Source organism: Engystomops pustulosus, chromosome 7 (genome assembly GCF_040894005.1).
Source record: "Engystomops pustulosus chromosome 7, aEngPut4.maternal, whole genome shotgun sequence".
NCBI lineage: Eukaryota > Metazoa > Chordata > Amphibia > Anura > Leptodactylidae > Engystomops > Engystomops pustulosus.
The window spans coordinates 101,514,351-101,541,186 of NC_092417.1; the positions used below are offsets into that span (position 1 = coordinate 101,514,351).

A 26,836-nucleotide genomic window follows, 5' to 3' on the forward strand; every position below is an offset into this window, starting at 1 on the left:
TCAAGTGATGCACACATTTAATCCAAACTATATGGGTCTTTGATGTAAATACAATAAAAAGGGAAGTTTTAGTTTATGGTAAACTAAGTTTGGTTACAAATTGCCAAATAAAAATTTATAGAAAATCCAGGTTTAATTCACTATTTTAAGCATTTCCTAATCAATTACTTTACAGCAGCACCGACACCAGAAATAAAATATCTGCAAATGGTCTTGTATATCAACTTGTCAATTCCATTAAAACCATTGCACCCTTTTAAAATCCATTTAAAAAGATGTAAAAGCAAATCAGCGTGACTCCTCTTCCTTGGTTTTCTTGGCCAGTCTTTCTAAAATAAGATTCAAGTCCATTGTCTTGTTTAATTTGTAGTAGGTGTCCTTTCTGATGGGATGAACTGAAAGCCAGTCTGGAATCAGCTCTGCCAGCAACGACAAGTGTTTCTCCATTTCTCCTGGGGGTACAGAACGAAATATTAGAACAAGCCAAGGAGAGCTCACACCTGATCCAAGAAAATCATTTTCAAAAGCATTTTAATATATGGCATGAAGCCATTTCGTACCCGAGGACATTGACGATCGGTAACTAGAGATAACGCGATCACATACAACTTCTACAGTCAGGGCTGGCTTCTTCTCCGCAACAAATACATTACGTAGAATGCGGGCAAGCTCCGGCAGCCTGGACATCATAAGGAGACGTTCTTCTTGCTGAGGTCTACGAGTCATCATGGCTTGAAGCTTTTGTGCCTCTTTAGCCCGAATCTGAAAGGCAGACAGTATTAGAAACAATATTTCTAACAATGAGTAGCACATCAATAACCCCTTTTAGATAATTCAAGACTATGCCTACCCTTTCTAGTAGAGACTGAGATACTCCTTTAAGAGCATTTGACGCAGCTGGGGCAGGTTTAGCTTCATCTGTAGGTGTAGGCTTTTTATCTTCTGCATTTGTCTCAGCAGTTCTCAAAGCCAAGTTTGCAAGTGCCTTTTCCATCTACAGTGGGGATAACAAAATGTGCAATAGAGAACAATCTGTAGCTCAGAGGCCCAATTAACAAAAGATTGAAAGAGGAAAGCCTCACCACAAGACTTACCTTAGGATTCATCAAGCCTCTTGCTTTAGTCAAAACCTCCTGTGCAGTTGTCAGCTTTTCTACTTGTGGAGGCTGTGGAAGTTCAGATGGCACTACATCAGGCACCTCATCCACACTGAACCTTGGGTGCCAACGAGTTAGTTGATCATCAGGCACCACCAAGGGAGGATTCAGTGTTTCCAGAAAAGACTAAATAGGGAAGAGCAGATTAGACGCAAAACACAAATACCTTTGCACATTGTGTGACTAACACTTTACTTACCTTATGGTGATGCTTCACAATATTAGTAAGGTTTCTATGGAACAACTTCCTACGTTCAAGCAGTCGACTAGCTGTGAGCTGAAGGCGTCCATCCAACTTATCATCTGCAAGTTGATAAGTTAAGAATGTTATATTATATTTTTTAGTTTCCTGGCTGTATACTGTACAAATCAATTTTATATTCATTAAACAAGTCCTAACTGATTGGCAGGTTACTTTTTAAAGACATCTGCCATCAGGTCTGTCACTAGTCTTGTCACCACTACCTGTTGGAGCAGCTAACAAGGATTCCATCCCAGCCTTGATTTTAGAATTTATCTAGTCAATTCATACATGATCTGTTATGTAAATGAGTTCGAGCACATGGAGGGGGGAGGTACCTCTCCTCCCCCTGCTCATGTCTACGTGTAATGTAAAGCATTGCTAGTCTGCTTTATTTGCAGACAAGCTGTGTTCGGCTATACATTTGTGAGACTCGGATATGAGCTACACAAGTGCCTGACATGTTCGACTATACACATGGTTGCATCGTGGAGCAGTTGGATCTCTGCTTACAGCTAAAGGCATGTAGATGGATAATGAAGGAATTCGCCTCCTTTAACACACAATGCCATCATTTGCTGTATTGTCTTACTGTCCATCACTGACAGTGACCAGGCCTTAAAGAGAACCTGTCAGGCAAATTAACCCCCTATACTAAATCATTTTCATGAACTGCCATTAGAAAGCATTGTCTCTAACCCTTCATTGTCCCTCTAAATGCCTGTAAACCTAAGCAAAGAGGTCCTAAAGCTGTATGCAAATGACCTGTGAAATGTCCAATGAATCATATTCGGTTGTCCAGCTTATTCATGAGTGAGGCAAAACCACACCCCCAGTGCTTGACTAAAAGCCTATATAATGGTGTAACTGCTCCTCCATGTGCTTCCTGGTGCTGGCGCCCCCTGCAGCCTGTGTGTATAGGAGAGATACAGTTCTAGGCAGCCATGTTATAGCAGAACATGTCAGGTACTTGTGTAGCTGATGTATGTCTCACACAATTATTACGAGAGAGAACATGTCAGCAGATGCACCACACCAGCAATGCTTTACTATACATTACAGACATGAGCAGGGGGAGGAGAGAGGAGGGGTGAGTGAGTCAACATCACTGCCTCTGACCATGTAACCGGCCTCATTTACACAAGAAAAGATGATTTGAAAATTATGCATGAAGTGACTAGATAAAGGCTGATGGGATCCTTGTGAGCCGCTTCAACAGGTAGAAGTGACAGGCCTGATGATAGGTGTCCTTTAAGGCTTTAATGACTTAAGAAATTTCCTTAAAATGGTCATTTAAGGGCCATAAATTTTGTGCAATACAGTAAACATCTTGTGACAGGGATAGTAAAAATATTAAGGGATCCCCATTTTTGTTTAGGAGGTTAGTTAATTTTTTTAAATTGGTATACGTTTTCAAAATAACTAAAAACAACCATTTTAAATTAATTCCCTAGAGTGCGACTCATTTTGATATATACAATATGTATTGTCGTGCAGATGGGGCGACTATGGCAAAAACATTTTTTTACAGTGTAGTGGGGGCTATTTATGTGCGTTTTAACTTTATATGTCCCCATTGAGGTAATAGAAGATCCCTAGGGGACATTTCCACCTTCTCTTTCATCTAACTGGTCCATCTATAAGATCCCTAGTTACAGGTGGAAACAACCCCCCATGAGGGGGCAGATGTTGGATCAGAGATGGATTGGTCAGATCAGACAAAGCTGGCGATCACGTAAACACTGGGTCTGTAGAGCTGGTGGCAGCAACAGCTCTACTCTCTGCATCACACTACTTCAGCACGATGCTGTGAGGATCAAAGGAAGAAGCGATAATAAACATAAGACCTCCAGGGATTAGTGTGAGCAGAAGACTCAAAACCTGATGTCCAGAGACAGTGGGCGGTCAAGATTGGACATAACATTTATTTGGGACAACTTAAACACTCAATACTGAATTTTCACCTTCTGGAACAAGTGGCTCCACAGTAAGATGATAGTCTGTCTTCTTCACTCCATCCTTGAATGTGGGAATGTTCTTCTCCTGCCTAAACTTGTAGGCTGTTGGGTAAACTGTTTTAATCTGTCCAACATTATGTTGCTCAAATTGCCTGCAAAAAGGATATATTATGAAATCCAATCATTTGCTTTAAAAAAAAAAAAGTCAGCACGTGTAACCAGTTTTAGACTTACTTGCGCATCATGTCTTGGACTCCCTGTTTAACTTTTGAAAAGGTTACAGTCTCTGAGCGGTTAAAGAGCATGCCAACAATAGTGTCCATGCTACGGAACATTTCTGCCAGAACTTTGTACTTGAACGGTAGAGAGAGTCCAGGTGGAACATCTTGGGCAAGTGTGTGGAATCGTTCATAGGCTGGAGCCTTCTCCCTGCAAAATTAATAAATGTTAACTCTTTACAAAGAACATGCAGTAATCCTTGTTGAGGAATAAACAACAAAATTTGATTTAACTTTTAGCCAAGTGCAATTCTTTCATTTCTCACCTTTCTTTATTTGGCTCCTCAACTATCTGCTCAACTTTTTTCTCTGACGATTTTTTCTCTCTGATCTTAGACTCAAGTTCTTTTGCTTGTTTAAGTCTAGACTTCAAATCCGAGATTGTAACTTTGCCCTCTGGAGCAGCTGGAACTTTTAGTCTTTGACCGAGCTCTTGTATCCTCTGAAGTCGAGTTTTTAGTTCAAGGTTCTCCTTGGATGACACCTGAATTAAAACAATTGACAGATTCCATCAACAAAGCTTTTGTTATAAAACTAACGACATAAACAACCCATCATTTTCTTTGGTTAGTCTTAATTAAATGTACCAATATCTTCATCTATTTTAAATGCACATGGCACAGCATTGAATATAATGCCGTGTCAGGCAACGGCTGCCTCTAACACTGACTGGCGTTGGCACAGGACAACAGGAGCATCAGAGGAGATGAGGCTGGCTAAGTAGTTTTTTTCAGTCCAGACAATTGCTTTAAACAAGTTGCCTATTCTATGAATTAAAACTACAGTACTGCGATTACTTCACTTTGCCAGCACAGCCTATGTACATTGTGGATGGGTTGTACACCTATCTTAACCCCTTAAGGACGTGGCACTTTTTCATTTTTGCATTTCCATTTTTCACTCCCCACCTTCAAAAAACTAACTCATTTTTCCATGTAAACAGCTGTGTTTGGGCTTGTTTTCTGTGCAACAAATTGCATGCTGTGTAATGGGAAGCGGGAAAAATTCCAAATGCAGCGAAAATGAAGAAATGCATTTGCGCCATATTCTTGTGGGCTTGGATTTTACAGCTATCACTGAGCGCCACAAATTACATGTCTACTTCATTTGTTGGGTTGGTACAACAAGGATACCAAATTTGCCAAGGTTTTAATAAAAAAAAAAAAAGTCTTCATTTGCCATGTTCTGGAACTAATAACTTATTTTGTATTCGGTGTACGGAGCTGTGGGTGGTGTCATTTTTTGCGACTTGATGACATTAATGCTATAATTTTTACCATTGAACGGCCTTTTAGTCACCTTTTATAGGATTTATTATATTTTTCAAAATAGCAAAAAAGTGGCACTATCGACTTTGGGCGCCATTTTCTGTAGATGCCAAACATGTTTATGTTTATTTGCGATCTAGGGAAAGGGGGGCGATTTAAACTTACTTTTTACCATTCAAATATTTTTTTTTACCATTATTTCAGATCCTCAAAGGTAATTTAACCCTGCAGGGTCCGATTGCTAATACTATAAACTGCTGTATTGCAGTATATAGCAATTTTACTATGATTTCTAATAGCGTGCCATCTAAAAGCTATTAGAGATCATTGCACATGGCAAGCCTACGAGTCTCAATGAGACTAAGCTGCCATGGCAAACAATCACAGGGAACAGTGATCTGCCCATCCAAGGCAGCGCCCATGTAAAGGCGAGTTAAGTGCCGTGGTCGGGTTCAACCGCAGCACTTAACAGGTTGACTATCGGTGCCAGCACTAACCGCAGTAGTAAGACGGGCATCGGCTGTGTTATACAGCCGTCACCCACTGTGTAAGGGGAGAGCTCAGCTTGTGAGCTCTCTCCATACACCCTTTGCAGCATGAGGACGATATAGTTCGTACTTGGTTGCAAAGTTTTTAATATAGAGATACACACAAGGACAACCCCTTTTATTATAGGCATTGTAGACATGTTTCAGTAATGGCACCAAAAAGCCTGCATTAGTAATTCTAAACATACACGTTTCATATGTTACAGAACAGAACAATTACGTGAACTACCTTCCCATCTTGTACCGCTGGGCTAGTCTTCAACACACTGCTGTTTGGAGATAGTGTCACGTTGACCAAGTCTTTTATCTTCTTCCCCAAAGATGGAGTTTCACACTGGAGTTCTGCATTGGAGCAGGGGCTCAGAGACTGAAAAAAAAAATTATGTATAATTTTACTATACATGTACTTCGTATTGCTACCAACTTAACCATGATTGACATAGAAATTCAATTCTCACTATGAGCTGTGGCACTACTAAAGCTAGACAATTTAACCCCTTGAAGGGTATCCAGTCACCCAACTTGGGTACTCAAATGAATCAATAAATCACAGCAGAGAAGAACTTAAAGGAAATCAACAACCGGATCAAGGATGGTAAACCAAGCACATCTTCTGCCAAGATCTTTTACACAAGCTTATTTTGCCCTTGTGGTGAATAAAAGGTTTTTAAATGAGCACAAAGGGCTCTGTTAAAAGCTATGGAGCCCCTCATGTTTATTTGCATATTGTAAAAAAAAAAAAATGGAATAAGAAGCTAAATTAATTGCAGATCCGGACATAGGGCACACATCAGTATGCCATTGATTTATAATCATTGATCCTGGTGGTAGATGTCCTTTAAAGGAGACCAGAGAGACCTAAACAAAAAACATCTAGAACTCTGGATTATCCCCCAATGACTACTGAAGCTAGTAGTATGGTGAAAGTGCTTATAACAGTCACTCCTTCACTTCCAAAATAGTGCAAATCTGAAGTTACAGTAGCAGTGCAAGAAAGCAATCCCATACACAAAATGCAGAAAATATCTACAGAGAAATTGACTCAGCGGTGCACATTTTTTCATCTGCATCAAATAAGTAACATGGCATCAATTCCTGGAGGTCATGCTCACCCCTCCCATATTCAGCCATGCAAAGTTAAGGAAATGTCCCACATTTTGTACAGGCAGCTGCATGGCCAAGTCACGGTGAGGTGACACCGTGTGGTCAAGACAACGTGATGAGGTGCCATAAACTTTTATGGGAACGGTATACCGTCAACAGGTCACAAACCCCATAATGGGCATATGCGTGAGGCCTTGCTGCCAATTTTACCAGTAATACTGTGGAAGCTTCTGGTGATCTAATGCATCATAAGGTTTATTATAAATCTACCTTAAGCTGCATTTAGATAAACATAAGGGCGACATATGTTTGCCGCAAGCTTGCGGCCATACATACATACACGCCCATTGACACCAATGGCCACAAGGTGTGCATATCGCACCGTAAACAAGGAAAACATGTATGGAGGGGGGGGGTCACCCCATCTACTCGCTAGCGCACCAGACGCATTCACGCCCGGCTGTGGGGGGGGGGGGGGGGGGGGAACACAAGTTCATGTGATATCACCCTTACCCTCAGCCTTTATGCTGACCTACAGGCAGCATGGCACAGGGAGGAATATGGCTGCAAGTAAATTTCCATGTTGTCAAATCCACAAGCTACAAAGAAAGCAGTGGTATAATGCCCAGGTGTGCACCATCCTGAGGATTATTGAAGCTTGAATGGCCCAGATAACAGCGGAAAGATAAATCCTGGATCAATCTCTGTGCATTGTGGGAAGCTGCTTACTCAGCATACGTGTCGAGTTTGCGATGCCCCCTGTTTTGGAGCCCAAGATTATTACTCACAGGGGCTGCCCCACTACAACAGTGCACGAGCCCGGCGGCATCACAGTCTCATACACATCGCTCTGCATTACCTGGGCAGGTACCGGGGGCTCGTCTTCCGGTAGTCTCAGCTTTTTGCGCGCAGACCTCTTAGTTGTGACCTCCGGCCGGATGACCTCGGGGTCAGAGCCCTGACGACTCCGCTTCTTACTGCCGGGCAGGAGTGAGCTGGTGGTATCCGGTTCTGTGGGCGCGGGTCGCTCCGGGGTGCTGGGAGGACGCAGTAGCTCCTCTAATTTCTGGCTGCGGGTCACGGTCCGGGGGGCCGACTCATGCACCGGCTGAGGCTTGCTACGTTTTGCCTCCAGGTGTCCGCCTGCAGCAGCACGCTTACGCTGCCCGAAAAAATCGGTGACTCGCATCTGCGCCATGTCCGCTTCTACTGTACACAACACTCGCTGAACTCTGAGTGCAAACCCGCGAAAAGAACCAGTGGTCACCTCATCCGGGGCGGGGCGCCACAGCTTCCGTGTCCATCTATTGGTTGTGAGTCCAGGATAGAACTCAGCGGGGAACTCGGATTTCGCGGGCAAAGTTGATCACGTGATTGGAATAATCCACGCAGTTTCTTAGAGGGGGTGTAGTATGTAGAAACGTTTTTGGTATATCCCAATACGCATAGTGCACCAATTCGACATCGGTACGTAAAAAATAGACGTGAGTGTGACTGATTCATGTAGATTCCTCAGGGCACGTCCATGGTTCTGTATATACTACTGTTACCTTAACAGCTCAGTTTGCAGGGCCACAGGTTGATTTTTGGCCTGCGTTTCATTGTATTTGAAATGCATTACAACAGCTGAGGAGAGATGATTTGCCTAATTACATTATCATTTGTTAACTCAATGTTAACACATGTGTTAACTAAACGCTCGCATTAACCCCTTACCGACATGTGACGTTATACTACGCCACGTCCGGGTGCATGGAGAGGGCTTACGGGCTGAGCCCTCTCCATAGCGGATAAGTGTTTCCGGTGATCGCTGGCACCGCCATCTTTCTGAGGATTGTCGCTCCCCGAGCCTCACCATGGTACCCGAGGCTTCTTCGGGTTAACCTGTTCATTACAATGAATAGCACATTGTAATGAATGAGTAGTAAAATCCCCATATACTGCCATACTGTAGTATGGCAGTATATAATAGGATCGTACAGACAACCTAAGGTTAAAGTAACCTAGGGAGTCTGAAAAATAGTAAAAATTAAAAAAAAAAAAAAAAAAAATTATAATAAAAAAACCTAAAAATTCAAATCACCCCCTTTCCCTAGAACTGATATAAATATAAATAAACAGTAAAAATCCTAAACACATTAGGTATCGACGCGTCCAAAAATGCCCGATCTATCAAAATATGATAGTGGTTTTTATTTAAAAAAAAAAAATTTAAAATTCTATAAAAAGTGATCAAAAGGGGGGGGCGTGGCCTGATGCCGGACTGAGCGGACGTGCGCCGCGGAGCTCCCGGGACCCGACACCCTATCTCCCTTCCCAGGCAGCCATCCCTCACCTGTGCCACCTCTCTCCTGCTCCGCTGTGCCCCGCACACCTGCCGCTGTCCACCGGCACCGATCTTGAGGCGGTTGTGGACTCCGCACCGCTCCCCGGCATTCCCCTGCAGCCGGCCACGTGACCAGCGCTGCGGCCCGATCCTAGCCGCCCGGTACCGCGGCAGGTACACAGCGCTGCTGATCACCGGGGAAATCATCCGCCTCCCCTGCAGCCCGAAACACCGCTTCCACCACCGGAGGCACCGTGACAGCTCCAGCCAGCACTGCATCCTGCCGGAGGCGCCATCTTGTGGGACTCCCCTGCGCTGCCTGAGGCCTAGGCGCGCAGGGTTAACCCTGACACTGCCAGACTGAGCCGGGACCAGGTAGGGAAGTAATTCCCCTGTTGCTGCCCACCTCTGCCCTGGGGACCCCTAGTTGTGCAGCCCAGCACTGAGTCCTCCATACTCCCAGTGATCCCCTGTTCCTGGGTTCTGCTTTATATTAACCCTCGCAGTGCCGCTGCAATACTCCACGTGGGTTTGTACTGTATCTCTGCTAATTACAGGACGCTAGGCTCCTCGATTGTTTATCACTGGCCCCCCTGCCCAGACGCCATGGGTAACCGGAGGAGAACGGCTAAAATGCTCAAAGCAGTGTCTGCGCCTCCATCGGATGATGAATCCATCCATGAAGATCCTCCATTCCAGTCCCTGGAACCCCTGGACGCGCAGGATTGCTCCACATCCCAAGCCGTTCTTGCGCAGATACAGTCGAATGCTGCTAAAAAGTTGGGGAGATTCTCCCGCACACAGCCTTGCTCTCCTCAGGGGTCCCCAAACTCCTCTCCCTCCCTCTTTGAAGGCTCCCAGAGCCCGCCGCAGCTTGTAAGCTATGAAGAGGGCGATGATCCGCCTGACGCGGCCACGGAGTTGGATCGAAAATTTGCAGAGGTGCTGGCGGCCATTAACGGATGCCAATCCAAACTGGTTACCAAGGTGGATGAGCTGCGACAGGATTTTGTTCTTTTAAGGCATGATGTCCACAAAGCTAAAGAGCGAATTACTGAAACTGAACGCAGAATATCTGAGGTGGAGGATGTCCAGAGGCCTATGCCGACACAGATCAGAGAGCTTCAGCGCCAAATGTCTGCATCCATCGACAGAGCTGACGACCTCGAAAACCGCCTGCGACGGAACAACGTCAGAGTGGTTGGCCTCCCCGAAAAAGTGGAGGGGTCTGACCCGGTATCCTTTTTTGAAAATTGGCTCAAAAATATGCTGCCTGCAGATACCTTCTCTCCGTTCTTCACAGTCGAGAGGGCCCATCGAGTGCCATCCCGCCCTGGCCCCCCAGGGGGCAATCCAAGACCCTTCCTGGCCCGGCTGCTGCACTTTAGGGACAGGGACTCTATCCTCAGGGCTGTCCGTACCAAGGGAGAAATTCTCTATGCCAACAGCAGAGTGTCCTTCTATCCTGATTTCTCTGCATCCGTCAGGAAACAGCGAGCACAATTTACTGAGGTCCGTGCCCGTCTCCGTGACAAGGGGTATAAATACTCCATGATGTATCCTTCCAAGCTCCGGATTGTGGACGGACAGAAGACTCGTTTCTTCACCTGCCCAACCGAAGCACTTCACTGGGCTGATGCAGCTCCACGGGCTCCAGCTGGAAGGCCCGCACCTCCTGAGTGACTGGACTCATATATCCTTTTATCTCATATGCAATGACAGTGCTGGACTTAGTCCTGATTAGATATTTAGGGGTCCCAGATCACTATTATAGGTTTTTACTATCTGTTTACATACTACGTGCCTCACAAAATGTACCCTGTGACTGATTGCGTTCTATTTTTTGGTCATATCGACCAGTGCGCCACACATGGCACTTTTCCCTCTCCCTCCTCCTCTCCCTCCGCCCTCCTCCCTCTCCCTCCTCCCCCCTTTCCTGTTACCACTACCTCCCTACGTCTCCCTCCTTGCTCCCCCCCCCCCCCTCCCCTATCTCCTCTTTGGTTCTCGCAAAATATGGCTGCCTAATAACCTCCTGATCATCTATTCACTAAGGGTTGAAGGTCCCGGGGCAAATGGTGTAGGTTTGTCTTGAGTTAGGGACCACTGTTCTACTATTTGACTGTTAGTGGGTATAGGTCTACACTACTGCTGTTAGGGTGTTAGACAGGGGGTTTGTATTCTTGGGATTGTTAGTACAGTTCTGTTATATTTGTTATGCTCACTGTTGTCTGTCTGTCTATGTCTCTGTGGTATGAAAGGATGAATGCTTGGTTGCTCACGTCTCCTTCCCCACACCCCTTTCCCTTCCGCTAAGATGTCTTCACTTAAGGTAATGAGTTGGAATGTGAGGGGACTCAACTCCAAATTCAAGAGGGCTCTGATGTTAGATGTCATTAAGCGTCAGGCCCCTCACATTGTATGTATCCAAGAGACACACCTTACGGGTCAAAAAGTCCTGTCTCTGAAGCGGGCATGGGTGGCTAGAGGTTATCATTCCTCCTACTCTGTCTACGCCAGGGGAGTATCCATACTCATATCCAAAGCGCTTCCCATAGAAGTCATACAGGTAGCACCGGATCACTTTGGCCGTTTTGTGATCGTACATTGTGTCTTGTGGGGCTTTACTTTTACTATAGCGTCTATTTATGTCCCTCCTCCCTTTGATCCAGCTGTATTGCACCTAATATCCGGTAAACTGGCTGCTATGCCTCCCAGTCCGATACTCTGCATTGGTGACTTCAATGCAGTCCCTAATCCCTCCTTGGATCGTACAAGTGGTCTGGACACAGGCTCGGTCCGTCTGAATGAGTGGCTCTCTTCTCTAGACCTCGCCGATGTTTGGCGTTGTAAGCACCCTCAGGAGAGAGAATACTCATTCTATTCCTCCGTTCATAAGAGCTTCTCTCGGATTGACCTGGCCTTTGTCTCCCCTGATATGTTGCAGCATGTTGATCAGGTATCCTATTACCCGCGCAGTGCGTCAGACCACTCCGCCTTGCTCATCAGTCTCCTTATAGGCCCCCCCAGCGACTCCCGCTTATGGCGCCTGCACCCGGCTTGGCTCCTGTCCCCTGCGGTCCAGAGTACTGTTAGGGCAGCGCACAGCGAGTTCTGGGATGTACACTCAACCCATCCTGATCCACTTCTAGTCTGGGACTCGTACAAGTCCTCGGTGCGGGGAGCATTCATGTCAGGTGTAGCTGGCCATAGAAAGTCTTTAAATGCGCAGGAGGAGGGGCTGACCGCCGCACTGGTGACCGCAGAAAAGGAGTATCTAAAGAAACCGAATCCGGGGAATAAAAAGACTTGGGCTCAGGCGCAGAGGAACCATCTAGCTGTAGTGAAGGAGCGCACCAGCAAGCGCCTGCTAGCCAGGGAGGCGTCCATCTTTGAATTCGGAGATAAAAACGGGAAGCTGCTTGCGTATCTTTCGCGGGCTGAACGTCCTTGTGCTTCCGTTCCCTCTATTACTGATGGTAACGGAGCATTGATCACAGAACCCCGGGCCATTAACATGGTATTTTATGAATTCTATTCCTCTCTTTACAGCTCCAGATTGTCCGCCTCTTCCGTCGAGATTTCCAGATTCCTTGACAGTCTTCCACTTTGGAGACTCACATCGGCACAGTCATCGGAGCTTGATGCCCCGCTCTCGGCGGAGGAGGTGGAACTGGCCATCCAATCGTTGCCCCCCGGTAAGACACCTGGACTTGACGGGCTGGGTGGTGAATGGTATAGGGATAACTGTGAGACTCTGGTTCCCCATCTCCTCAGACTGTACTCCGATGCGTTTGACAGTGGTTCCCTCCCCGACTCCATGCGAGAGGCCCTTATTGTAGTACTTCCTAAGCCTGGTAAGGACCCGCTTCTTCCCGATTCATACCGTCCAATTTCCCTCCTAAACTCAGATGTTAAAATACTAGCAAAAATTCTGGCGACAAGGCTTAATAAAGTAATACTATCCTTGGTCCACCCGGACCAGACAGGCTTTATGCCAGGGAGGGGAACGGACATAAATATACAAAGATTACACCTGAACATTGCAGAGGCAGAGAAGTCTTCGGACCCTGGGTTTATATTGTCCTTAGACAATTGTAAGGCATTTGACTCCGTGGAATGGACATATTTATGGACCCTCTTGCCTAGAATGGGTTTTGGCCCTCGATTTACAGCATTAGTCAAACTACTGTATAACGACCCCAAGGCTAGGGTACGGACTAATCTTAACATCTCACCTACTCTCCCTATGGCCAGGGGCACTAGACAGGGTTGCCCACTATCTCCCCTCCTCTTCGCACTCGCCATTGAGCCCCTTGCTGTGGCGATCCGCCACTCCGAGGGCATTAAGGGCATTGCTAGAGGTTCTATCATTGAAAAGGTATCTCTCTATGCTGATGATACACTGGTATACCTTGGGGATGTGGGCCCCTCTCTGGAATCCCTTCTGTCCCTGATAGAACGTTATGGGGGGTTCTCAGGCCTTCGGGTTAACTGGGACAAATCGTCCCTCTTTCCCTTATCTGATGTAGGGGTACACTCCCTCCCCATTCCAGTTCAGGTGGTGTCCACACTTAAATATCTGGGAGTCCAGGTATCACGCAAGGTCCAGGCATTTACGGAGTTAAACATTACACCCCTGATAACTGCAACCGAATCGCGTCTAAAAGCCTGGTCCACTCTCCCCCTGTCTTTGTACGGGCGTATTAACATATTTAAAATGATCTTCCTCCCCAAATTTCTATACCTTTTCCATGCCTGCCCTATACTACTTCCTATGAGCCTATTTAAACGCATAGACGGCATTCTCAGGTCCTTCTACTGGCAGAGTAGTGCCCCGCGATTCAGTTTAGCGCTGCTTCAGGCTCCCAAGTCTAGGGGTGGATTGGCTGCCCCGGATCTGTATCTTTATTACCTGGCTTCCCAGCTAGTATAGGCCCAGTGGTGGATAGATATAGACATGGGTAATGCAGCTACTGCACTGGCTGGTGCCCTGGTAGGTTCCTACGAGGCCCTTACAAACCTGCTGTACAGATACAAGTCCCCATCTGATACCCCACTCCCCCTACGTACGGTAGCGGTGTGCTGGCGTAGGGCGCAATCCCTGGTAGAAACAGGCAGCTCTCCCCCTCTCTCGCCTAGGACTCCATTGTGGCTCAACCCGTGGCTTTCTCACTTCCTCTCCCTCCCGGGCTGGACAATGTGGGGGGCAGCGGGAGTGAAATTTGTGGGTCAGCTCTTATCCCCGGAAGCAGAATTACTCAGCTTTAATGAGTTAAGGGAGAGACATACTGTACCCAATACGGCTAGCTTCCATTACACGCAACTGCGACACGCATTCAAAGCCCAATTCGGCTCCTTCAGCCTGACAGTGAAATTCTCCAAACTAGAGACTCTGATGAGTTCCCCGGACCTCCCTAAGCCACTCACTCAGTGCTATGCTCTCCTACAAGAGCAAAAGTCCAGACCGTTTGATAGAGCCTGTGAACGCTGGAGACAGGATATCCCGGACCTGTCAGATGATGACTGGAGGGAGGTCGAACTGTCCTACTTCACATCTGTAGTGAGTGCGAGGGACTTCCTGATCCAATCTAAATTCCTCCATCGTGTATATTTCACCCCTGCTAGACTATTCCGTATGGGAGCAATGCCCAATGACCTTTGCTTTCGCTGTCAGGCTGAAGTCGGATCCTTCCTGCACTGTGTCTGGGCCTGCCCTAGGGTTCATGTCTTCTGGTCCGAAGTGCTGGAGTTCCTAAATTTACACTTTGATTTCCCACGCTTACTGTCTCCCTCTGTGTGTCTCCTCGGCATCATAAATGAAGTTGTCAATGGCCACTATGACAAAATTTTCTTTAGGTTTGTCTTATACTACGCCCGAAAAGTGGTGGTGATGACCTGGAAGGACCAGGAGCCCCCTCCATTAAAAAGATGGATACTACTTATTAATAGTGTCATTCCCCACTACCGGTCCCTGTATACCAACAGGAAGTGTCCCCAGAAGTTTGATCGCATCTGGTCCAGATGGTGCGCGACTCCCCATACTGCCTTATAATCACGTGTGATATACACTCCTCTCCATGATGAAGGAGACTGAGCGTGCTGGTATGTGTGTGTGTGTGACTGATTGTCTTTGTGTCAATAGTTATTTGTGTTGTATCAAGATGTCTGGCTACAGTATCCTGCTGTCATTTACTGTGTAATATCTCTCAGTTAATTTTGGAACGCAGCAAGAACCTGACTGTTATCATGGCTGTTGTATAATAATCCTGTAATGGGAGGAAAGAAATATGTGACAGACAATCTTGTTCTTCGATTTTGTTTATTTTAATTGTATAAAATTTCAAAATTGCAAAAATAAATACTTTTAAAAAAAAAAAAAAGTGATCAAAAGGTCATACGTGCAAAAATGATAACATTGTAAACGTCATCAAAATCCGTAAAAAAAGTTATTAGCGCCAGAAGACGGCAAAAGCCCCCAAAAAATTTTTGTACAGGAGGTTTTAATCTTTTTAAATGTCTGAAAACATTATAAAACCTTTACAAATTTGGTATCCCTGTAATCATACCGACCCAAAGAATAAATTAGACATGTCATTTGGGGCTTACAAGAATACGGCACAAATGCGTTTCTTCACCAATTTCACTGCATTTGGAATTTTTTCCCCGCTTTCCAGTACATGGAATGGAATATTAAATACCACCATTTTGAAATGTAATTTGTTACACAGAAAATAAGCTGTCACACAGCTCTGTACATGGAAAAATAAAAAAGCTATAGATTTTTGAAGGTGGGGAGTGAAAAATGAAAACGCAAAAACGAAAAAGGGCTGCGGCGTTAAGGGGTTAACGCATGCATTAACATCGCGTTTAATGTGCTTTTTGTAAACGCAAATGTTAACAGTAATGTAATTAGGCAAATCACCTCTCCTCTGTTGTAATGCGTTTTAAAACGCAATGAAAACGCAACCAAAGCGCAACATCTGAACGTGCCCTCAGGGCGATTAAATTTAGAAACTAAATCAAAGTGTGGCCCGATCACGTATTGTTTAAATGCAGTGATTTTTAAGGGACCCTTGTTTGCGTTGTGTGCAGGTAACGTTGTCACACATTCCACTAACGTTGCATTCATAGTGCGACTCTAGCACAATGGGGGTGGGCTGATCGCATGGGTTTCTCTGGAAACATATATGCGATCGGGCCTAGCCCGACCCCCCCTTTGCGCTAGCGCCATGTTATGAACACAACGCTAGCGGAACATGTGACCGCGGCCTAAACCTAAATGTCTTCAGTGAAAAAAAACGCCAATGTGAACTCACCCTAAGGCCGGCGCCACACGTAGCGCTTTGTCTGCGCTTGCAAACGCAGACAAAGTCGCGCCCACCGGGGCGGGCCTCGGCTCGATCACATTGGCGTTTCTATGGAAACACCTGCGATCGGGAACGAGCCGCCGGTGTTTTGCGTTAAATTAACGCAAAACACTGCCGGCTTGTTCCCGATGCGATCGGGCCGTGGCCCGCCCCGGTGAGCGCGACTTCGTTTGCGTTTGCAAGCGCAGACAAAGCGCTACGTGTGGCACCGGCCTAAGACCCCTTGCACACAAACATTATGGGGAAATATATCAAGCCACAGAACCCCATAGACACCTATGGCGCCAGGCCGTGGTATTGCGAGGACAACCGCCATGCTCTATCTTTTCTATTGAGTACAGCCAAGTGCCAGGCGTCCTTATGGAGCTGAAAGTGTGATGGCACATGTGGCGTTTTGAACGCGTTTTTGACCTGTTTTTAAGCAGTCCGTCAAAAACGCATGTGTTAAAAAAAATGTAAACGTTTTTGTCAGGTTTGACCAATTATCTTAATTCAAACTGGTCATAAATGCATGCGTTTTCTGACAGACTGCTTAAAAACGGGCAAAAAATTTTTGGCTGATGGCAAACGTAGCGTTTTGAACGCGTTTTTGGCACTTTTTAAGCAGTCCGTCAAAAAAATCACATGTGTTTTTTTGAAATTGCATACTTTTTTGACCAGTTTGAATTAAGATAATTGGTCAAAACTGTCAAAAAACGCATGCATTTTTCAAAAACGCATGCGTCTTTTAATGGGCTTCTTAAAAACGGCCCAAAAACGGGTTCAAAACGGCACGCGTGCCACCACCCTAACTTTTTCATTGCGTTTTTGCATTCTTGAAAAATGCATCATATTTGCATATTGGCTTTTTCAATGGGTTTTAGGTTAAAGTACAGGCGGTCCCCTACTTAAGGCCTCTTCCACACTAGCGTTGCGTTTCACGTCAGGGTGCAATGCGTGAAAAACTGACGTTTTTGGCTGCATTTTTGTTCCACTTTTCCTTGGAGTAATTAGCGTTTTTGCGTTTTTCACGCGCGTGTTGTTAGCGTTTTTTTTGCGTTGTCGGCGCATTTTTCACGCGCGATTCAATGGGAGACTCGAGCATTTTTCAAAGGGACCATGGTTTGGGATTAAAATGTGTTATTTAATTGAAAAATAATGTCTTCTGATAATTTGCAAACATCTGCGATCTATTCTTCACTGTTCCGCGTGTATATTATCTCCCGACAATTTAGCAGATGTGAAGAACAGTGAAGAATAGAATAAAATCATTGTACACAGTGAACACAGTGAACACAGGATCATTTAAGATAAAAACACAGTGCAGAACACAGTGCAGAATGGATTACAGATTTTCGGCACATCTGCTTACTTGTCGGGAGATACGCGCGGAACGGCGCAAACAAAATAGCATGTGAAGAACAATATATATGTGTGTGAAGAACACATTGCAGATGTTTAAATACTGTACTGTGTTCACTGTGTACAATGATTTCTTCACTGTGTTTTTTTAATTAAATGCTCGATCGCGAGCAGGGGAAATACTGTTATTCTGGTAACCTAGCAACCCTTACGTTTAAAACGCATTGCACTCGCATTGCACTTGCAATGATTGCGAGTGTAATGCGTTCTTGATGCATCTCCATAGACTTGAATGGGGCGTGAAAATTGCGCGTGACTCGCAAAAATAGAGCATGCTGCGATTTTGACGCAAGCACGCGCGTCAAAAACAACGCTAATGGAGAAAGACCCATTGAATACAATGGGACAGAGTGCAATGCAAGTTCTGCGCGTCAAATGCACGCGCAGAACTCGCGCGTGAAAAACGCCAGTGTAGAAGGGGCTTAAGAACACTTGACATACGACCCCTAGTTACAAATTGACCACTGGATATTGGTAATTTATTGTACTTTAGTCTTAGGCTACAATAAACAGCTCTAACAGTTATCAGAGTTATCTGTAATGAAGCTTTATTGATAATCCTGGTTCTTATGAAAACTCAACATTTTTAAAATCCAATTGTCACAGAGACCAAAAAAGTTCTGGCTGGGATTACAATGATAAAATATACAGTTCTGAACAAACCTACAGACCCTATCTTGTATGTAACCCGGGGACTGCCTGTATCTTAACTTGGCGTTTTATCCACTGTGTTTTCTTTTGCCTGCGTTTTTGCGGTAAGTTTTCACTTTGCTTTTCAAATCGGTTGTGTTTTTAAAAACGCATGCATTTCTGGTCTGCCTTTTGACACGCATGCAATTACTTGCACATACAGCAGGGACAGCAAGATCACTGCGTTTTTACATATTCCAAGAGACACAGCTGTCTTTCTCAGGGGAGGAAGTCTCCTTATGGAGACGTAACGCGTGGGGAGTCCCACACCTTCTACGTTCTCACCACCCAGAGTTGATGTTGTGACCATCTGATCATCGCCATCTGATCTGTAATGTATATTAGGGCATTTGTGCAATTTTACTCCTTTTTTAGGTTTACGTATATCCTGCTATTGACTCCCTATTGGTGTTTACACTTTGCTCTCTTGTGCACTTTAGCGTTTTTCTTCTATATACTAGTATATTGACTGTTTTGGGATGGTGAGGGTCTGACTGGACCTTAGGGTGAAGACACACATGGCGTTTTTGGGCCGTTTTTACTAAGTGCGTTTTCAGATCGTTAAAAAACGCATCATTTTTTTAAAAAACGCATGCGTTTTTTGAAAATGCATGTGTTTTTGTCCATTTTTCCGAAATTGCGCAATGAAAAACGGACAAAACCGCATGCGTTTTAAAAAAAACGGATGCGTTTTTTAATGATCTGAAAACGCACTTAGTAAAAACGGCCCAAAAACGGCCCAAAAACGCCATGTGTGTCTTCACCCTTAGACTGATGACACACGTACCACTTTGTCTGCGTTTGCAAACGCAGACAAAGCCGCACCCCCCGGAAAAGCCTGCGATCGGGAACGAGCCGCCAGTGTTTTGCGTTAATTTAATGCAAAACACTGGCTGCTCGTTCCCGATCGCAGGCGTTTCCATAGAAACGCGGGTGCGATTGGGCTGCGTCCCGCCCCAGTGGGTGGTGCTTTGTCTGCATTTGCAAATGCAGACAAAGCGGTACGTGTGGCACCAGCCTAAGTAGGAGGTGTTTTGTTGCTTCGCATACCTATTTGAAGCACACATTGGACGTACTTTGGTACATTTTAATTGTTTTTATCATTGTCTGTGTGGTCTTTTTGTGTATTCATCTAATAAACTTGATCATTTATTGTTGGGCCTTATGACACATAGCATTTCTTTTGTGTTGTACATTCATATTTATGTGTTGGCTTTACCTAGATTAATACATTGGTTGTGCAGGGTTTCATTTTGTCTTTAGTGCATTTTTTTTGTTTAACTGTATTTTTATTTAAATTTTTTCATACAGGAAAGGTAAAGAACTTTACATAAGATGTACAATTTTTACCGGAATTCCGGTCATAAGACTTAAATATTATAAAAAATTCGTAACTGCAATAAACTTGTTACAAACATTTGTATCTACCAACATAGTTGCAATAAGGAAGAGAAAAAAAGAGATGTACAAACAGTTAAGTCTGCTCCACTCTAAGGCTACATTCACACTACCGTTGCCCGCCCGTACCGTACCGTAGCGGGCAACGGCAGTGTACGGGGAGAGGAGGAGGAGGTGAGCGCAGCTCACCCCCGCCCCTCTCCATAGCAACCTATGGCGCACGGCGCCGTATTACGGGAAAAGATAGGACATGTCCTATCTTTTTCCCGGGTACGGAACGGTACGGTGCCGCACGTGTACTGCACCGTACCGCTCCCGTAGGGTGCCGTGCGCCCATAGAAGTGTATGGGGGACGTATATCGGCCGTATATACATCGGCCGTATATACGTCCCCCATATGTTCGTGTGAATATAGCCTAAGTAAGATATTTTGCATCATCATCTGCTTTAAACAGATAATTGTATGAAAACACAAAACATTCCAAACACAAGACAGACAATTCAGGGAGGGAAGGGTGGGCGGGGACTCTAATTACCCGAATCCAGATAAAGTACAGTCCTACCGGCGGCTAGGTAATTGCCCTACGAGATTGTTGCCCAGTACATATCCCATGGGCCCCATACTTTATCGAAAAGATCCATTTTGTTATTCATGGAGGCCGTCATGGTCTCCATACTCCGGACTTCTCTTACCCTTATTAACAACTGGGCGTGAGTTGGAGGGGTTTGCCGTTTCCAATGTTGTGCAATCAGACATCGAGCGGCAGTAAGAATATGTAAACAGAGTTTCCTAGTAGCTTTAGTCATGGGCAGAACAGTGATATTCAGCAGGTAAAATAGCGGAGTCAACGGGATATCCACATTAATGACCTCCTTAACCAGTTTCCTTACATTCTCCCAGAACGGTTGTATAAGAGTGCATGTCCAGAAGATGTGTTGCAGGGATCCCCTTTCTATCCTACATCTCCAACATCTGTCTGATACATTAGGAAATATTTGATGCAGGAAAGCAGGGGTGTGATACCAGTGGAACAACAATTTGTATTGATTTTCCTTGTATGTTGTACACATGGAAGTCTGAGCTGCATATTGCCATATTCGTTGCCAAGTCTCTTGTGACATTGGGGCCCCCACTATCTCCTCCCACTTAGCCATATATGGGTGAGTTGGAAAGGCTTTTGGGTCAGGATGTAACAGTAACAAATATATAGCGGAGATTAGTCCTGCAGTATGTGTCGTCGTTTTGCATATATATTCGAATTCCGTAGGTTTGGAGACCTTATCTGTTTTACTTACTGCTTGTAGGAAGTGGCGTATTTGGAGGTATTGGAGGTGAGAGGATTGCGGGATGTTATATTTGTCTTGAAGCTGCTTGAAGGAAAAAATTTTTAGGGTCATGTGGTCTACTATATCCGCAAATCGGAACAGGCATTTCTCATGCCATGGTTTCACAACCCTCCCCGTCATAAAGTCCTCTGTTTCCGTGTTGTAAAGAAAAGATTGCAATGAGGAGACCTGTGATGCTAGTGGAAATTTGGCTTTACAAGTGTTCCATATGTTTAGTGTGAACGCTATAGGGCCTAACATCTGGGTATTAGGGGAAATAGGTTTCTGGGACCATAAATACGAGTTGGGGTGAAATGGGGTGAGCCATAATTTTTCGATTTCCATCCATTTTGAATAGGCCCAAAGTTGCGACCATGCTGGAATGCGCCTCAGGTGCGCCGCCCAGTAGTATTTGATGAGGTCAGGCATAGATAGCCCTCCCTTAAACTTATGTGATAGTAAAACAGATTTGGCTACTCTGTGCCGTTTCTGCGCCCGTACAAAGCGGATAAGGGAGGCTTGCAGAGATTTAAGCACCTTCATGGGTACCGGAATTGGGAGAGTTTCAAAGAGGTACATCAATTTGGGTAACACCGTCATTTTGACGGATGCTATTCTACCAAATAAAGATATTGGTAGTGCGTTCCACCTAGCTAGTAGAGAACGGATTTCATGAAACAACTTTGGGAAATTCTGCTCGTACAATGTTTTATAAGAGGAGGTAAGATTTATCCCCAAGTATTTCAACGCAGTTGTTTTCCAGGAAAATTTATAGTTAGATTTTAACAAGGTTACCAAATCTGCCGGGATGTTAATGGGTAAAGCTTCAGTTTTAGAAGGGTTTACTTTATATCCTGAGAGGGCTCCAAATTGTCGCAGTCGTGACGTTAAGTTGGGTAAGGATGTTAGGGGTCTCGTCAAAGTTAGGAGTATGTCATCTGCAAATGATGATAGTTTAAACTCTTTATTTCTAATATGGATACCTTGTATGTCAGGATCTTGACGGATTATAGCCGCTAGTGGCTCTATGCACAGGACAAAGATGAGGGGGGATAAAGGACATCCCTGTCGTGTGCCGTTCCGAATCTGCATGGGTGGGGATGAGGCATGTGGTAATTTTATGGACGCCGTCGGGTTCGTATATAATCCTTGTACTGCTCGCAAGTAGGACCCTTGTATCCCTACATGTTTTAGGACCTGAAACATAAAAGACCAGTTCAGCCTATCAAAGGCCTTTTCAGCGTCCAGGCTAAGTAGTAGGGCCTGTTCATCCATTTTATTCACTGCATCTATAAGGTCTATCGTTCTCCTTGTGTTATCCCCACCTTGACGGCCTGGGATAAATCCTACCTGATCCTTGTGGATCAGTTGTGGTAGCCACTGTATCAACCTGTTGACTAGGATTTTTGTGTAGATCTTGAGATCGGTGTTGAGGAGAGCGATAGGTCTATAGCTGGCACAATCTACTAAATCTTTTCCTGGCTTAGGGACCAGGGTGATGAATGAGCGAGTTGCAGATTGTGGTGGTGACTCGTCTGTCATGTACGCATTGAATACTTTCACCATATGTGGTAAAAGGACTTGTAAGAATGTCTGGTAGTAAAGATATGTCAGGCCCTGGTGCTTTTCCGTTCGGTAGGTCCGTTACTACTCCTTCTATTTCTTCCTCTGTTATAGGGTCATTAAGTAATTTAACGGCGTCCGCCGGTAGTCGGGGCAGGGAACAGGAGTCTAGGAACTCGTTTAACAATTTCTCCCTTTCTATTTCCGATCGGGGTAAAGAGTCTGGTAAGGAATATAGGTTAGAAAAGAACTTATGAAACTGTCCTGCTATGTTATCCCTAATGACGTGTGGGGCTGGGTGGATTCTCTTTTCTTGTAACTGTCGCGCCAGTAGTGTGTGGGCTTTATTGCCCCTTTCATAAAATCGTTGTCTAGAAAATGTCAGCAATTTTTCTACCTGTTTGAGTTGAGTAATTCTCTAAGCTCTATTAATTTCCTCAGTCTCCCCAAAGAGGGTTTAGCGGTCAAGTTTGCCTCTGCCAACACTACCTCCTTTCTTAATTCCAGCTCTTGTCTCATCCTGTCTTTTTTTGTCCTTGCCCCGTGGTCTATACAATGTCCTCACATCACTGCCTTATGTGCTTCCCATAAGGTTGATTGTAATGGGACTGAGTCTACATTGAATTGGAAATATTCCTTAAAGGGGTATTCCAGGAATCAGCATAATTCATATACAAGTGGGCACTCAAAATATAAGCTAATGTGTAATTAGTTGTTATTTAAAATTTTGCTCCCCTTAGCAGAAAATGCTGTTGACATGCACTGTAATGAAGAATTAAAATGCTACTGGCCCTTTAATCAATTTCCTCTGCGCGGTCTGTCGCAGAAAAGAAGATGGTCACTTGTCCACATCACATGTCCTGTAGCTGCCTGGGCAGGGTCATGTGATCACCACTATGTTTGGCTGTAGTCGGTTGGTTGCAGTGCATCCAGTATGGCCAGTGTTGTGGTGATGGCAGTTACACATCATTACTATGGTAACAGAGCAAGAAAACCTCTTACATCATCACTGGGAGCAGAGCATAAGTGGTAGGAGGAGTTACTGAGAACTAAAGGATCATGGAACTTGTAGTTTCCAGTGGCGGCCATCTTGGTGATAACTCCACCTACTTTAGAGAGGCCATAAATTTTGTAAATCAGAAAATCAAATTATTTTAGCTCCGTTTTGTGACCAATGACATTGAGTATTGTTGTATTCATTTATTTATATCATTAAGGGTTTTTGTGTCAGACGTTCATATTCCCGGAATACCCCTTTAAGCGCCACAATGAGAGCTTCTTTAGTGTGTGGGGTTTTCAATAACGCCTCATTTAGTCTCCAATGGCATGTGCGTGTATGGTGGAAGTCATCCCTCAGTCGTAATGTCACCGGTGCGTGGTTCGACCATGAGATAGAACCCACCTCCGCATCGTGTAACATGCGTAAAATTTGGGTACGCCTTGTCTGTAGGCCTGCAAACACGCCATAGATCGTATAAAGCATAACGCCTTATCAGTTTGCGGAACATCATAGCCCCATCCTTTTGGGACCTACTCACCGGGGCATTTGTTAGAGCTAGTCTATCCATTGTTTCAGAGAAAATAAGATTAAAATCACCTCCTACCAATAGAGGTGCAGATGGTAGTTTTGAGATTTTATTCAGGACCCTGTTTAAAAATCGTATTTGGGAAGAGTTCGGGGCATATATATTACAAAGGTGTATTGGATTCCCGTCAAGCTTACCCTGCAGTATAATATATCTACCCATAGGGTCTGAGACTGATGAAATCCCCTGTACCGGGCATGTGGCAGACAGGAGGATCGCCACTCCTGCCTTCTTGCTGTCGTGTGATGCTACATATGACACAAGATACAAGTGGTTGGCAAAGGCAAATGTACCCTTAGAATCATAATGGGTCTCTTGCAGGAAGACTATATCCGCTTTCTGCAGTTTAAGTTCTTTAAGCAGTAGTCTTCTCTTTGCAGGAGAGTTCAGCCCCTTGACGTTAAGTGTGAGGATCTTTACCATGTTGTAAGAGTTGCTAAAGCCTTACCCCTAATGAAAAGGACACCAATGTGGACTGGCTCGAGCTTTTGGAGTCACAGCAACTTAAACCTCAGGTATAAGTGTTCTCCCGAAGACGATAGTTTCCCTTTCTGTTATCTGCGCTAGAAACTTGGAACTAATGAGAGAAAAAAAAAAAAGGTGGGGGGGAAGAATAAGGGGTGGGGAATCACAAGACAAATTCGACAAATAATACAATACTGACTCAGTATATACACTCAAGGGCAGAGACTACCTTCTCACCCTTGGGTAGGGTTCTATACCAACCGCACCTGTTGCCAAGGCACAGGAATAAAGCCGGTTGGCCCAGGCCTCCCTATGGTCACCAGAGAAGCCTAGGTACAACCCTTTGTATGGGGGGTTATGCGGTCTAAGCCCCGTACTCAAGATTCTAACTAACTTGTTAACTTGTTAACAACAAACCAACAATGCCCTGATCCCTGGCACCTTTGGGTAAGTAGTAAAGGCACCAGTATGTGGCTTTAATGCTCCATACATGAAACATAGTCTCTAAGGAAGAAAAATTGCAAAGGATACTATTTTAGTTATAGAGTGTCCTTAGGGTGGTGGTCCTCTCTGGGAGCCCCCTGATGGCCTTCTCCTTCTCTTCTTCTGGACAGTGTCCCATACTGGTGGCAGCATGGGGGGTGGGTACGCAATTTCCCAGTCCTCAATATTTGCAACTGGAATGTCCCACGTGTTGCAGAAGTTCTCCAGGTCGAAATAGGAACGTAGAGTGGCAGATCTTTCATCTTTAGTTGCTGTGAGAGCGAATGGAAACCCCCATTTGTAGATTATATTGTGCTGTCTCAGAATATCCAGTAGAGGGCGCAGGTGTCTTCTTTTCTGTAGTGTTATCCAGGAAAGATCTTGGAATAGCTGTACTTTTGCTCCTTTAAAGATCACATCTCTGTGCTTTCTGGCTGCATACATGATGCGTTCCTTAAGTTCAAAATCTTGCAGGCAACATATAATGTCTCTGGGGTTAGCAGTTGACGTCTTTGGCTTGAGTGCCCTATGGGCTCTTTCGAATTTGATCTGAACTGAGTCGTCACCGAGGACTGTAGCGAACAAGGATGTCAGGGTGGCTTTCACGTCTTCTCTCCCATTCACTTCGGGGACGCCTCGCACTCTTATATTGCTCCGTCTACCCCGATTATCCAGATCCTCTAGATGTCTGGTCATGTCCCTCAGGACGTCCGTGTGAGATGCTACAGTCATCTGAACTTGTGACATAATTCGCCGGTTATCATCGGTGGTTGTTTCTAAGACTTCTATGCGGCCTGTCATGTGCTGCAGGTCTTGGCGCACTTCAGTGATTTCAGCTTTAAAAGCATCTTTCACTTCTGTAAGAAGCATCTTGAAATCCTCTTTAGATGGAAGATTCTGTAGATAGGCTTGTAGAGATGTCATCTCTTGTATTGGGGAAGTTTTCCCTTCAGAGCCTGGTTGTGATTCAGGGGACGAAGCCCATACAGGAGATGGGTCTTGATATCTAGTGAAGGACGGAGTAGCTCCTATGTCCTCATCTTGCATGTCTTCTGAGTCCCACTGTGGGGGTTCCCGGGTGAGGGAGGTTTTTACTGCTCTTTGAGGCTTTGGCAGGTGGGGGGAAGTAGGATGGGTCACTGGTGGGTGTATAGCCTGTGCAGCTGCACTATATGTTTTCCCCCTTGCGATAGCATGCTGTTTAGGGGAGGCTTGCAGTGTGAGGTGGCTATCCTGAGTCATGCCCTCTCCCCTTAGAGTGTTTTGGGGATCTGGGGGAGTTGCCCCCTTGCAGGGCTCTTGTCTGCCCCTCTGAGACTATCTGCCCCCGTACTGCCGTTGCAGCTTTAACTGTTGGCGGCTGTTTCGCCGACTCACCCTTTCCCCTCGGTGGTGGTGGGTTAGTGGAGCTGGAGCGCCCGGACGCTGCTGTGGGCGACATGCCTGCTGTCCCCTTTATGGTGTCACGATTCACTGTCACCTCCGGCTCTCCTCGTGGCGAGGAAGATGGCGGCCGCACGTGTTGTGACGATTCAGCCGGCGGGGAGATCGGTCGCAAGTAGCGGTCTAGGGGCCGAGGTATGCTCCGGTTCCGCTTCTGTTGTGGAGCAGGAGGTTTCTGCTCCTTCCCGAAGCGTTTCCTTAACTTCGGTGCCAGCGTGTGCTCCTGCTTTT

General features: G+C 45.3%; 1 protein-coding gene across 1 annotated transcript; it reads right to left on the bottom strand.

The window, feature by feature from the left end:
- Positions 1-7,881, bottom strand: CDT1 (chromatin licensing and DNA replication factor 1). The gene is made up of 10 exons (XM_072117468.1): positions 7,414-7,881; positions 5,680-5,817; positions 3,901-4,118; positions 3,591-3,785; positions 3,363-3,508; positions 1,357-1,460; positions 1,095-1,283; positions 851-994; positions 561-762; positions 1-452 (listed from the first exon to the last, which is right to left on the bottom strand). The coding sequence occupies exons 1-10, from the start codon at positions 7,750-7,752 to the stop codon at positions 289-291; spliced, it is 1,839 nt and encodes a 612-aa protein (XP_071973569.1). The 5' UTR covers positions 7,753-7,881; the 3' UTR covers positions 1-288.
- Between the last annotated feature and the right edge of the window lie 18,955 nt (positions 7,882-26,836).

Excerpts from the sequence above, each read along its gene's own strand:
- CDT1 (XM_072117468.1), bottom strand. The coding sequence starts at position 7,752 with ATGGCGCAGATGCGAGTCACCGATTTTTTCGGGCAGCGTAAGCGTGCT. Across the intron at positions 1,461-3,362 it reads GGAGCCACTTGTTCCAGAAG|ATGATAAGTTGGATGGACGC; the intron begins GTGAAAATTCAG and ends ATCAACTTGCAG. Across the intron at positions 763-850 it reads CTCAGTCTCTACTAGAAAGG|ATTCGGGCTAAAGAGGCACA; the intron begins GTAGGCATAGTC and ends TCTGCCTTTCAG.